General features: G+C 54.6%; 1 protein-coding gene across 1 annotated transcript in view; it reads right to left on the minus strand.

Annotated features, from left to right (window-relative positions):
• SDK1 (sidekick cell adhesion molecule 1) overlaps nt 1-14362 on the minus strand; it is a 530463-nt gene that overhangs the window by 99089 nt on the left and 417012 nt on the right. The window contains exons 22-24 of the mRNA XM_032606677.1: nt 8520-8629; nt 6707-6857; nt 5911-6148 (exon numbers count right to left, since the gene is read on the minus strand). Coding sequence (XP_032462568.1) covers nt 5911-6148; nt 6707-6857; nt 8520-8629 — 499 coding nt within the window. The remainder of the gene's footprint in view (nt 1-5910; nt 6149-6706; nt 6858-8519; nt 8630-14362) is intronic.

The following is a 14362-nucleotide window of genomic DNA, read 5'->3' on the forward strand; positions in this document are numbered from 1 at the left end:
CCCTGTGGGCTGGTTCACTCTTTCATCCATTCGCCCATCCATCCATTCGCTCACTCACGCGTAAGTACTTCCTCCTCATGGCACAGCCACTCTGAAGGTGACTCTGTTAGTCAGTTAGTCTGAATGCGGAAAGTAACGTGTGTTTGCACGACGACAGGGCTCCCAACCTGTGATTCCTAGAGCTCCTACCCTGAAGTGATTTGGCCTTTGTTGTGGGTTGAATTGTGTCCCCTCAAGCTCGAATGCTGGAGTCCTGACCCCACTACCCAGAATGTGACCTTATTTGGAAACAGGGTTGTTACAGATGTAATTAATAACATGAGGTCACACAGGGGGAGTGTAGGTCCTAATCCAATAGGACTGGTGTCCGTATGAGAAGAAACAGATGTGCACGTGGGGAGAACCCCCTGGCAGGACTAGGCTTGTGCTGTCACAGCCCAGGAGCTTCTGGAAGCTGGGGGCTGGCTGTGACAGACCCTCCCGGCCCCTCTAGAGGGGGAGTACGGATCTGCTGACACCTCGGTCTCCATCTTCTGGCCTCCAGAACTACGAGAGAATATATATCTGTTGTTCGAAGCCACCAGTTTGGGTCCTTTGTTACTGCAGCCCCAGGAAATGAACACAGGCTTTAAGAAAAACCTGCCAGGATTCACGCTGGGCCTGGAAGAGGCGCTGCTCCGTTGTCGCAAGCTTGACCTGGTCGTTCCCACAACTGGCAGGTCTGAGATGGAGAGAAGAGGAGGCCCAGCAACAGGCTGCCACCTCACAGGGCGCGCTTCTGGGGGGACACTGAACCTGGGCTCAGCCACCTCTGTCCTGGGAGGGCTGCAAGCCCCCGGAAAGGGCGACTTCCCTGGCTCGATGCCCAGGAGGCAGTGGCCCCCCTCCCCTTTGTCCACTTGCTACACTGACTGTCCTCAGAACTCAGGCACCAGACCGGCTGCCAGTGCCCACAAGACAGAGATGCCACTGTTGGTGCCTGTTAGTCCCAAGCACAGGGGCCCTCCTGGCATTTCTGGAGAGAGAAGATGCAAGTCAGCCCACTGGGCCGATAAAAGTTTTTTCTTCCCAAATATGTCAGTTGAGAGTCATTCATTCCGTCATTCAGTCATTCAACAAAAGAATATTAATTTATTTGAGCAGATACGTGTCGCAGGAAAAGAATCTTCATGGTTTCCGGTTAACTCAGCCCCCTGAAGGGGAGCACGCTTGCCACACATGCCACCCTGTGCCCCCTGCCTCTGGCGGTGGCTCCCATGGCGTCACCTGTGCTCTCTGTGCCCCCACCGGGTGTCGTAACTTCCGAGGCAGTTACCAGGACACTGTTTACACCCATGCTTATTTTACAAAAAACCGAGGGATAAGCTGGCACCTGGAATCAACTGTGAATTAAAGGAGTCATTATCGTTCAAAGAGAAGGTAAGCCTCCCATTTATCTAACTTCGTTTTCTGACTTTATTTAGAATCAGGTGAGAGCAGAAAATATACTCTATGCCCAAGACACTAGTGCTATGTTCTAAACTCCCATCCCTGTCTGTGAAGAGAGAAGCCATTGTCATAGCAACACAAACGGTCAACCTCTCAATCCTTAACTGCTTCCTTCGGGTTAATCTTTGAAACCATAAATGCCCAATTCTCACTGTAGATCTACAAAGAATAGCTGATTTTCTAAGATTCAGTGACATGTGCATCCATTTACTGGCAGGCCATCCACATCTCCAGAGAATGAGGGCAACCCTGTGATCCCAGCAACTCAGCCCCGGCGCCTAGAACACAGCTGGTTTCCTAATGAGAAGACAGGCGGAGAAAATCGCAGTGTTGAGGATGAACATTTCAGCTGATTCGAGTCCCACCAGGATAAACTCTGCCATCTAATTACAAAGTATTTATGTTTTTAAGATTTGAAAAAAAAAAAATCTTACTCATTACCTAACTTGAAGGAGATTCAACTTCTTTCCCAGCCTGATATCTTGAGTTTTGAGACCATCCCAGAATCTCCCCTTTCATTAAAAACAATACCACTTAAAATGCGTTTTTCCTTCAGTTGTTCTCTCTTCTCTACAGGGTTTCTCACCCCTCAGCTCACAGCTACTCCTCATGTAGTCTCTTTGATTTTTAGGGCCTCATTTACCCTTATAATACATTATAATATATCATAAGGTGTCATGAAACCAGCTTGACTGCACTTCAAAACTGGAAACCTCATTTAAATGTGGTTCAAGACGTTCTGCTCGGTGCCTCCATCGCTGGCTTTCAGCGTCTGCGCACCGTGCTGTTTCTAAGCACTGATGGACGGCTATCTTCACGGAGGTGACGCTGGGTTCCAGAGGTGGGAGTGCAGCTCTCCTCTCCCCACCAGTTCTCTCCAACCCCTCTCCGTCCTCATCAGTGATGGTGGTAGCACTCCGCCAGTGGGCCCGTGTAGCCCCTTCACCCTCTTTGTCCAATGCTGGGCAGTGATTGGCAGGACAAGTCATCCGAAGGGGCTGAATTCTCTGCTGGGGAGGCTACCTGCCCAACCTCGGCAGCACCAGGGAAGGCAAGATATCAGAGCTGCCACAGCTGGGAGGGGCTTGTGGGTCAGAGGTGAGAAGCTTCCTGTGGCAGAAGGTTCTGGAAGCTCCATTTGGAGGTGGGGGTACTGAACCCCTCCAGGACCAGCCCCAGATGGAGGGGCCAACATGACAGCACCAGTTTCCCTAGAGGAGAGAACAGCCCATAAGGGGTCCCAAGGAGCCCACTCTTCTGGTATTAAAAATATCTGAGGGCTTCCCTGGTGGTGCAGTGGTTGCGAGTCCGCCTGCCGATGCAGGGGACACGGGTTCATGCCCCAGTCCGGGAGGAGCCCACATGCCACGGAGCGGCTGGGCCCGTGAGCCATGGCCGCTGAGCCTGCGCGTCCGGAGCCTGTGCTCCGCAACGTGAGAGGCCACAACAGGGAGAGGCCCGCATATCACAAAAAAAAAAAAAAAAAAAAAAAAAAATCTGAAATCTGAACCACCCATATCTTGAAATGAAGATCAATAACCCTATTACCAAGTTGTAATGGAAACACCTGCTGAACCAAAACCGTTCTCTTCTCCAAGAGATATGTGTTGGACCAAAACGTCTCACTGAACAAACATTCAGTTAAAAACGAAAGATAATTTTCTGTAAGCCATAACCCTCAAAAGAAGAAAGAACGGGATAGCTGGCAAAGCAAAGTGTAAGCTGTAGGAACAATTCTCCCTCGAGATCAGAAGCTTTCTCAGCAAGCGAACTATGAGTCTGGCCACAGTCAGCCCCGCTGGCCTGCACGTGGTCCTCTCCTGGCCACACGTACACACATCTGTCAACCGAGACAAAAGCGAGCCCACAGTGCTTTTCTGGATACAAAATCTATACCTCAGACAACGACACTGTTCGGCAAAGTCTTTTCAGAGTCCACGTAAGAGACGATCCAAGATTGTCTGAGGAGAGCAGAGGTAGAAGAAAACACTGGAGTGAGTTCACACATAGAGCGATGGCCTCTGACCGCCGGAAAGATGGCCGCGCGGCAGCTGGAAGGATTTTTACAAAAATAGAGTCTCAGTGCAGCAGTTTTGCCACTGGTTTACTTTGTTCTTTGAAAACTTACCCCAAAGTATTATTTTCTGTTTTGAATGACACTTTCTTCATCTTTACGTAACACTTAGTTTGTTGTTTTCTGAACAATATCCTTGGAAAGTGTAGCCAGGCGTACAACTTGAGGTTGACAGTTATTTACTTTCAGCTCCTTCAAGACCATTATTCCATTGTCTTCTGGCCTCTCTTGTTCTTGAGAAGCTGGCTCCAAATGGTCTTTGTAGGTAAGATGCCTTTGCTCCAGATGTCTTTAAGATTGCTCTTTGGCTTCCGCATTTGCAGGTGTAGTGCAGTGCATCTCGGTGCAGACTTATTTTTATTTATTCTGTTCAGGATTCACGTCTTCAGTCAGATACATAATGTCTTATATCAGTTCTGGAATTTCTCGGCCATAATCTCCACGTATTTCCTCCCTCTCATCCCCCCCCCCCCCCACCTTTCTCTTCTGAGTCTCATTAAATGTATGTTGGACCTTCTCATTCTGTTCTTTATGTCTCTTAACCTCTCTATCATACTTTCAATCTTGATGTCTTAGCACTGTATTTTGAGGGTTTTTTTTACTCATTTGCAGCTTCCAGTTTGGTAATTCCCTCTTTATCAGTGTCTAACCTACTTTTTACCTCAATCAGAGTGGTTTATTCAATGACTGTGTTTTTCCTAAAAATAAAAACAAAACTGTTTAAAATGATATTTTAACCTCTACTTAAAGTTTTCATGCTTTCCTTTAATAATTAAATACTTTTTTATTTCCAGTTTTACTGAGATATGATTTGTATATAACATTGTGTAAGACTGAGGTGTACAACATACAACATGTTGCACATTTTAATCTCATACACTGCAAGATGATTACCACCATAGCATTTGCTAACGCCTCCGTGAGGTCACGTAATTACTCTTTGTTTTTCTTTTTTGTGGTGACAATGTTTAAGATCTATTCTCTTAGTGACTCTCTCTCTCTCTTTTTTTGAATTATAACTGACACACAGTATTATACTGGTTCCAGTTGTACAACACAGTGATTCAGTTCTTAACAACTTTCTGTAATCACTATGCTGTACATAAGGTTACTCAGAACTTACTCGTCTTCCTACTAAAAGTCTTTTATTAATTTAAATGTACTTATTACAGTTTGAGGTGTCCAGCGTGGAAACAGCTGCTGGGAGGTGCTGGCTTCCCCTGGCTGCCCTCGCGTCCCACACGGGCTTCCAGGGTGACCTCTCCGCTTTTGTACCTGTGGAGCCTTGAGAAGACAGGACACACCCTGGGCTCAGGAAGCCTCCGAGGAAACAGCTAAGTCACAATGGAGCTAGCTCACCGTCTCAGACTTTCTACCTTCTTCTCACCCCTCGTTGGGCGGAGGTCAGGAAGGTATTGAACAGCACCCCCCCGCCCCTGCCCCCCACGGGATACGTCAAGCACTGGGAGAGCATCATGGGTAAGGGGATGGTGAGAGGAGCAGAGACGTTCTTCCTTTTCAGGAGAAAACCTCACTATTTCAGACTAGTGGAAAGAGCTGTCCTGTGCGTCCTTAAAGTGTTAGCAACACTTTCCTCTGTTTCTACAAACTCGAACCAGGCCAGTAAGGGTCCTGCAAACCATGTTGACCACAAAGCCTAGAAGAAGAGCATTCTCCAGAGAGACCACTGAAAGTTTTCCTTTCCTTCCTGACCGTGAGCGGTGCCCCGAGCCCCGCGGACGTGAGCAGAGGGGTGTGTGCCGTTTCTGGGCAGGTGTTAAGACACAGGTGCGCCCACCCTTTGCTCATTCTTCCCCTCCGGCAGCTGCATGCAGATGGCGGTTAATTTACAGGACAGCAGAGCCTGGGTCCTTGAGTCGCCTCATGGACGAGAGCCACCCAACAAGAAGAACACCCATCTTAGGCGGTAATGAGAGAGAAATAAACTACCGTTGTGCTAAAGCACTCGAACTTCTGAGGGTCTATTTTCTAGCGCAGGGGAGGCTCAACACATCACACGCATGACTTTATCAGGAGGAGGTCCCGAACCCCTTGCGTTATAAAGATCTCCTTAGAGTCTCTGTACACTCCTACTTTTCATCACTGGTGGTGAGAATTACCCCTAATTAAAAAGGTAATAATGCGAGTCTAGCCCCTGGTAGAATTCATCATCAATTTCAAAGCAGCGTCATGGGCTCTAATGCAGTTGGACCTAATTACTCAGGAAAGTGTCAACACAGACACGGCAGGGGAGTGGGGGATGAGCCAGCGAGATGCCAGTGACAGTGCGGACGCTCTGCTCGGTCTCCAGGGAGACACGGGGAGGGCCCTGCCGGCCCTCGTCTCACCTGACTCCCGTGTCCGGCCCCGCACGGACTCGCTCCAGGGCCCGGCCCCGATGGCGTTGAAGGCCTGCATCTGCAGCTCGTACTCTGTCCATTCCTCCAGCCCCTCGACCGTGAGCTCCCTCTCCAGCCGGTCGCTGATGACTTGGGCCAGCGCAGTGGACGGGAGGTCGGGGCGCCAGCACGTAACTCTGTAGCCCACGGACTCGGGGTTCCCATTGTACTGTGAGTCGGGCAGCGGCTGGAAGTGGACAACAGCCCGCGGTGAGCCAAGGTCTTGGAGCCGCCCCCCGTGAGGGTCTCCATGCACGGGCCTGTCTTAGGGGGCCAAGTCCACGGAAGAGATGTTCTGGGGTGAATATGCTTATGACCTTTATTCTACTTTCCCCTGGAACTTTTCTTCTGTTAATTAAATGAAGTCCTTTCAGTAACTTTGGCTGGACATAATTTCTTTTAATGCATTTCAGCTTAATTTTGTGGGGAAATGTTCTGATTCAATATCAACCTGGCTCTCTTACAAATACTGAGTATTGGTTCCGTGTCAACCTGGCTTAAGGACTTAAGGGGTTCAGCCTGTAGGGCCAGCAGCTTTCCCCCCCAAAGAATATTCCTCGGTTCCAAGAAGCCAGTGAGTCGTGCTACTAATTAAAGACAGCTGGGGCTGGCCTGGGTCCAACACCGACTGTAAAATGCAGTACTTCCTGGTTTAACGGTGAGATTAGTTTGGACCGGGACAAGGCAAGACTAGGAAATGACTAAGCTCTGGGCTCCCACGCAGGTCCCCCACCTCCCAACTCACCACCCAGCGGAGCCGCAGGCTGGTCTCGCTTGCGGTTCGGACGGTGATGCTGGTGGGGGCCACGTCCGGGGGGGCCTGCAGGGTCTGGATGACCCGCGAGGACTGACTGAAGGGGCTGGCACCGACGACATTCACCTGCCTCATTCGGAACCTGGAAGCAAAGCCGACGACCGGAGTTACTCTGCGCAAGAGGTAATGTGGGAGGACGGAAACCCGCCCACAACTTCCAGGGCTATGAGGTGGGCGGGGGCAGATACGTGTCTGCCCGCATCACAGAGGCCATCGCTCAAGGCCGCGCTCTTTCCACCTGGTTTCGTTAAAAATGTGAATTACGTATATGGCCTCTTTCCCTAAAAGCCTCCACAGAATGGTAAAATGCACCGCAACTCAGCAATTTCCCGTTCCAAGGGAAGCGTGACTGGATGGGTTACGTGGCCACAATCTGTGCCATCAGATGCCCTTGGCTGGTTCAAGTTTAGTGCGAGACCAGGGGACTAGAGCTCAAGTAGCTCTTTAACGGAAGTGGAATGTCACAATGTCGCTACCCGATGACAGCTTTGAAATTCCAGCGTCTCTTAATGACCAAGGGTGCCCTGCAACCCACTCTCTGTTGGTTCAGGAGACGAGCAACGGCCCCAGACTCCACACCCTGCGACTCTCACCCCATCGCTGACTTGCCTTTTTCCTTGTCTGTAAAACGAGGGTGGAATTAGATGTTCTTTAAGGTCGATGTTAATGTTCTCAGTTTTTCTCTCTTCTTTATTAACATGTACAACTCTTCGAATTGAACTTATATACCAAATACCCTAAGTAGACACACATATTAATTATAGGGGCTTCCTAAATTTACGTGATTTTAAGACAGGTTCGCTGATCTCTAATCACACTTTCTGATCTTTGAAGTAACTGTACAGCTTATACTAATTTCCCACGGCAAGTCTTGCATCCCAACAGGTCATTTTACGCTGAATGTTCTTCTCTAAAAACAAAAGTGTATCTTGATTCATCTGCTCTAGTCTTAGGAAGGATGGGAAAATGAATGTAAGTTAAACAGCATCCCTCATCAGGTTTTTTCCAGAAACCCTAAGCCTGCTATATTGTACTGAAAAAGTGTCCTTCGCAAAAAGATGGAAAATCTCACCTTTTACTCCCTGAATTAGTGACTCTTAGTCTTTTGTTCCCCGATCTTATGAAATGTATCCATCCTGGCAGAACAGCGACTTCATCAAACTCAGCATCTGGTGATAACTGGAAATTCCACCTCCTTCAGTGACCTTATGGGGGAGTCACGATGTCTCTACCGGCCCATGACCACCCTACCCTTCGTTAAGGCCAAGGATGTACTGCCTGGATAGGTTTCAGGATCAAGGAGCAAAGGTTAAATGGCACATTAAGTGCTTGATTACTGCTAGTCCTGGGGCGGGGAGGGGGAAGCAGAAGGGTACTCTGAGGACGCCTGCTTTGTGTACACACAGCACGGTAACAGTCCCCAGAGGTCGTGGAGTTTTGTAAGGAAAAGCACCACATCTCCAACCACGTGGGCCTTGGCTACTGAGCCTAATGTACCAGCCATGCTGCTGGCTGCCTGGTCAGCGGCGTTGGTAGTAGGGGGCGTGGCTGACCTAGCATCGGGTACCACCTCCCTGGAATAACACTCGACTGTGTCTCGTGCCCCGAAAGGTTCAATTTACTGTTACGGCCACCTGGAAGTGTCTCGCTTACACTCATGCAGCCAGGTTTCACTACTGCAGACGGGGCCACCTGTGGGGGGCACCCCCTTCCTTGTGCGGGGTTCACGGCCCGCCGCTCTCACCTGTAATGAGTGTAGGGCGTGAGGTTCGGGATCTGCAGCGTCTGGGCGTCAGGTTCATTCTCCTCCTCGTAGAGGGTAACCCACTCTTCCTCGTCGCCGACGGCTCCGACCTGGGGAAGGGAGGTCTTGGGACCAGCTGGACGACACAGGGCGGAGGCTGCCATTCATGTACGTGCGGCCGCCCAGTGTCCCCCACGAGTGGGGCGAGTTGAGTCCTGCGTGTGCACACCCCCAACTTGTGCCTCTGAGACGTGGGCTCCTCTGTCCCTGCCTCTTGGTCTGGGGGGTTTCAGTCACCAGCTCACAGTCAGGACCTGGGCACAAGTACCCGAGCGCTCTGAGGCCGCGGGTGCAGGAGAGGACCTGGCCGTCGGGTCCTTCATTCCTGCTGAGGGGATAACTCGTCAGAGAAGACCTTCCCAGGACCCCACGGGACCTGGGTGGCCGGGTGTCCTCACGGAGGGTTCAGAGCCACTTCCACTGCAGCCGAGCAGGGGCCTCAGCCTTTCCCCCTCCCACCCTGACCCCTTCTGCCCAAACACACACCAAAGACACCGCCGCTGGCCGGGACACCGGAGGTCCTTCCGCAGGGGACTCGCTGCTGAGGTGGTAAGGACCCGCCTCGGGGCACAGCTGGGCCCTTTCCAAGTGGGGCGCCCTGCCCGCCCTCTGGTCCTGCCCAGGGACCCACTCCTGCTGACTTTATTCCCCGGCCGTGAACTTCCCGTCCAGTCGGCTGCCCTGGAGGTATTTTCACGTGGCTCTGACCCTTCCAGGACCACCCAGCCTGCCCCCGAGCCACACATCTCGTGGTTCTCGCCACCTTCTGAGGCAGCTTCGAATTCTGCCTGCCCCAGTCTCTGTGCCCCACTCGCGCCGCCTTGCAGAGCCCCAGGGCCCGTCCCCGCGAGAGAACAACGGAGGGACACGAGTCACCACGAGCCAGGGAAGCCTCTGAGTTCTCTTCATGTCCCTGCATCCCTGTCCCAGGCAGGCTGGCAGGTGGTCATGGGAGGGTGGCACGAGAATTCAGACGACCTTGGTAAACTGGAGAAACGGACGCGGAGGATGAGAGGGGGACAGCAAACGCGGGGCCGGGCGGCACGAGTCCCCAAGAAACTGAACGCAAAACTCCAAATATCCTCGACTAAACACGTGGAAGTGGCTTGGCAGCTCCTCAAAAACCTAGAACCACCACATGACCCAGCGGTGACCCAGAAGTGCAAACCGGTTCTCTCGCGAGTCCTTGTACACACACGTTCACGGCTGCTCTGCTCGCAGCAGCCAAGGGAAGAAGCAGCACGAGTGTCCATCAAGGGATGATGGAGAAGCAAACCGCGGTGCAGACACAGGATGGACGCCACTCAGCCGAGGCGAGGAGGGGCCCCGACACCTGCTACAGCGTGGGCAGGTCTCGAAAGCGTGATGCTGAGAGAGAGGCCAGACCCCAAAGGCCACGTACCGTATGATTCCACTTCATAAAATATGCAGAATAGGTAAACCCACGGACAGGGGAAGGGGCGTGGCAGCCTGACGGGCACGCGGGGCTGGGTGGAGCCCGGCAAAGGTTTCGGAACCAGACGGAGGCGGTGGGTGATGCCGCAGAGGCGCTCACTCGTGAACCGTACAGGCTAACACGGTTCGCTTTATGTTTATCGTGATTTCACCTCGGTTAGAAAGCATCAGAATAAAATATGGGATGACCAGCCACAAACACATGGTGGGGAAAGGGCAGGAGGCCAGAGCGGGTAACGAGCCCGGGAAGCAGCGCAGCAGCGAGCCGCCCAAGGGACATCGGGAGGACGCGGCCGGAGTCCGGGGCCCCTCACCGAGGCGGCCAGCTCTCCGCGTCTGCAGCGCGGGACCCCACAGAAGGGGCTGCGGGTCGGCTGTGGGGCTTTCCCTCTGCTGAGTGTAACCTACAAGTGCCGGGTGGGGACACCCGAGGTCACCACCCCGCCCCCCGCCCCCAGCAGCGCTCTGGCTTCTTTTTAAAAGACCTGGATTTGAATGGAGGCCGCATTCTGGGGGCTCAGGTGGGTGCCGCGTGTCTCCGCAGACCCCGCCTGCCGCTCTACCTGCGGGCCCAGCCGTCACGACCTAATGGCACCATATAGTCCCAAGCGCCCGCGTGTCTGCAAGACGCACCCAGCCCTCCACTCCTTCACGCGGCCGGCGAGCTCCTTCGGGTCTGGGCAGCACCAGGCCTTTGGGAAGCCCCCATGAACGGGACCCCCTCGCCCCCCACTATACCCCCCCACAGGCCGCCAGAAGGCTCCTTCCACGTGCCCCAGCGCAGGCAGGGCTGATCACACCCAGTTCTCGCTCAAACACAGCGCGTGTCGAAGATCCATGCTGCTCACGGATGAGGGAAGCAGCAGGTGCGAAGGTGGTTCAGGGGAGAGCGCCCGAGGCGGAGTCTGAGTCAGTGCGGGGAAGGAAGCCGCAAGGAGACGGCAACGTGCGACGTGAAACCGGTTAGAAGAGCAGCACAGCGGCCACCTCTGGGTGTGTGGCTTCTACAGGTTTGCAGCTCACTTCACAGGGTCTGGGCCAAATCCTAAACAGGAAGTCAAGCACAGTCAGAGTCCTTAAGGCAAAGGAGCCTTAGGCGGACCTACTCAGCAAGGCTCTAGTTCTGGCTGGCGCCTGCAACCTCCGGCCCGCAGGCCGAACCCGGCCCACCTCCTGCTTTGTAAATAAAGTTTCACTGGCGCTCGGCCTTGCTCGCCGGTTCGTGTACGGCCGGCCCCACGTTCATGCTCTCGCAGTGGAGCCGCGAAGCTGCAGTGGAGACCCCCTGGCCCCCGAACCTATGTGTTTACCACGCGACCTACCCTGCCTGCGTCCCGCCACAGGGCACGCGGTGTGCCTTCCGCCTCCTCCCGAGGCGTCTTCCACGCTTGCTGTCACTTGTCCCACGAGCCCCCAAGGTGGGTCCAGGGTCTGACTCGCCACCGCAGCCCCAGCACCTCCCCCAGGGTCCAGCCCAAACTCGGGGCCCGACCCGTTGGTTTAACGCACGAATGAACACACAGACAAACGTGTGTGTGACTTCCAGGGCAGTACTGAAAACGGGCCGCCTGGCACTGAGCTCCAGAAACAAATTATTACCGAAAACATGACTGTAGTTCTAGACCTCGGCGGCGGCGGGGGTTAAATTTCTACAATAAAAGGGTTACATTTGGATCTAAAGAGACAGGAGCCTTCTCAGTGCGGAAGGGGAGTCCTCTGATCCCTGCTGGGCTCCTTGGGCTCTCTGGTTGGATTTCAAGACCATCACGACGACGGACTTTCTAGAAGCAAGCGGCCGCTCCCTGCGATGCGCTAGGCAGAGAGTGTGGCCGGATTCTTTAAGGATAAAACCGACCCGAGCTCCGTGGGGAGGCTGGGATTTTAACAATTTCTTCCTTCTTTTTCTTTTAATGCTGACAAACAGCACTTTACAATACTTATTACAAGAGCAGAAGTGCCACGCGTTTCAAATGCCACTCAGCGGGGGTGGCCATTAGGGCCCACCGGGAGCCCGCTGTCCTCTGCTAAAGCCCCCGGGGAGGCTGCCCCACTGCCCACCTCTACGGGAGGGCTCTGGGCCGCTGCTCCCACGGCCCGCCTGCACTTGGCGCCTTCGGACACGCCTGCTCTTTTAGTTCCTGGGGTCCCAGACCCCGCCAGCCTCGCCAGGTGGTTTTTCCATCAGAGCCCGAGTTGCCACGGCCGCCGTTGCCACGATGAGCTCAGCAGCCGGAGGCCAGGGATCAGTGGCCACTCGGAGGACAGGCATTAACCTGGCCCACAAGGTAACTGCACGTGGCGACGCAGCACGTGGACCTGCAGCTGTGCAGGGAGACGACGAGCCGGACGGGGAGGGTGGGAGGCAGCAGCTCTCCTTTCATCCAGAGCTAAGGAGAGGGGAAAAGATGCGCCAAGAATCCACCCTATGGAAACCTGCCAAACGCCGGTGTCAGGAGGGAAACCTGCCTGCCAAGCAACCTGCACAGCTCCCGAGTCCCCTCGGGCTCTGAGCTGTGTCCCCATGCCTGAGCCAGTGGAGCCTCCCAGGAGCCCCAGACAGCTGGGGCCCCTCCGCGTGCACTGCTGGCAGATCGCGGCACAGCCAGGAGGGGACTCAGGGTGGACAGGGCTCGAGGCCAGTTCCCGAAGGGTTCTGGACAGCCTGCGACCCTCGTGAGCTGGTGGGGGTGGGGCGGGGTGCCTCTGGCACTGACTGAGTTTTCCTGCTCCGAAACAGCCAGAAGCAGGGTCCCTGCCCTCCCCGCTCCCCGCTCCTCCCCAGTACCTTGCTAGTTGCTTATTCATTTACTTTTTAACTATTTAAAACTCTTTTTTTTTTTTGCGGTACGTGGGCCTCTCACTGTTGCGGCCCCTCCCGTTGCGGAGCACAAGGTCCGGACACGCAGGCTCGGCGGCCATGGCTCACGGGCCAGTCGCTCTGCGGCATGTGGGATCCTCCCGGACCGGGGCACGAACCCGTGTCCCCTGCATCGGCAGGCGGACTCTCAACCACTTGCGCACCAGGGAAGCCCTTTACCGCTCTTCTTATGTTCGGAAGCAGGAGGGCTGTGAAATGACCATTTGGTCCTCTGCCTTAAACGCTCCCTCGATCTCAAATGCTGCTCTCCTGGGTCTGTGACCTGGGTACTCCTGGCCCCGTCTGGCTTCCCAGCCACCTCTCCTCTGCTTCCTCCTTTGCCCGCAGTGACCCCGAAACAACATCTTCCCGGGTCTGTCCCGGCCCCTCCTTTCTCCCCTCAGCAGTGTCCTCCTTCCTCCTGGCATTTGGCGTCCTTCCATGAGGACGGCTCAGACCCCGGCGCGGCCTTCGTGCCTCTTGACCGCCGGGAGGACGTTCCTGCTTCCAGCCTCTGAGCCAGGGCCTCACCCCCAAGGCCTGCTGCCCACCCCCCTCCATCTGCCCGATGCTGGGAGGCCCCTCGGCCTGTCTTACCTTCACTTGATTTCACCGACAGGACCCCAGTTTAGAAGCTCCTGACCGGTCGCTTGAACTATTTGGATAGTCAAGCTCAGTGACTTAAAAGAAAAGAATGACATCTCTTAGAAAAGCCTCTCTTCCTCAGAACAGACCAAAGTTCAGGGCCGCCGGCTAGCCTGCCCTCGCGTCCGGTCATGGCCACTGGCCTAGCGAGCCTGCTTCCCTGATGAGCAGCTAGAAAGTCACAGGTCAGATGGAGCCCCCGGCTGTTGATCTCAGGAAGGCCCCCCTTCCCCATCGGTCACCCTACACAGCCCAGCCTACAATGCCCACAGCACTCAGGCCTCAGAAATTTCTGGGCCTCACCCGTTGCGGCCATAAAGTGAGAGACCGAGTCGTCATCCAAGCTCCACTGAACGGCCTTCACTGTCTGCAGACTCGAGGCCGACCCCCCAGTCTCGCCTCCCCCGCTGCGCGCCTGGGTTTTTGCCACCTTACCCACATCCCCTCTGAAATATCCGTCCAGGAACCAGTTTTTCCATAAAGTCCTCCCCTACCCAAGAAAAGGCTTCTCCTGGAAGCCACATGTGCACGCACGACTGTCCCTGCACTGGGGGCCCCTGGGGGCCTGCCTCCCTTGAGTCTGTGGGCCCCCTGTGACTGGCCCAAGCCCCACACACAAGAGCGGCTCCACGACACCTGGCGGCTCGGGACCGGTCTCGGCACCCCGCCCGCCCTCCAGCCGCAGTCTCCGTCCGTCCTGCCGTGGGACCCCGGACCCCTGGCTCCTCTCCTCCCTGCCTCGACAGCGAGGCTGGCCTCCTCCGCGTCTGTCACAAGTGTGGGGGGACGGCATCTGTGTCTGTCCCTTCTCTCCCGTGAGACACAA

This window comes from Phocoena sinus, chromosome 15 (genome assembly GCF_008692025.1).
Source record: "Phocoena sinus isolate mPhoSin1 chromosome 15, mPhoSin1.pri, whole genome shotgun sequence".
Lineage (NCBI taxonomy): Eukaryota > Metazoa > Chordata > Mammalia > Artiodactyla > Phocoenidae > Phocoena > Phocoena sinus.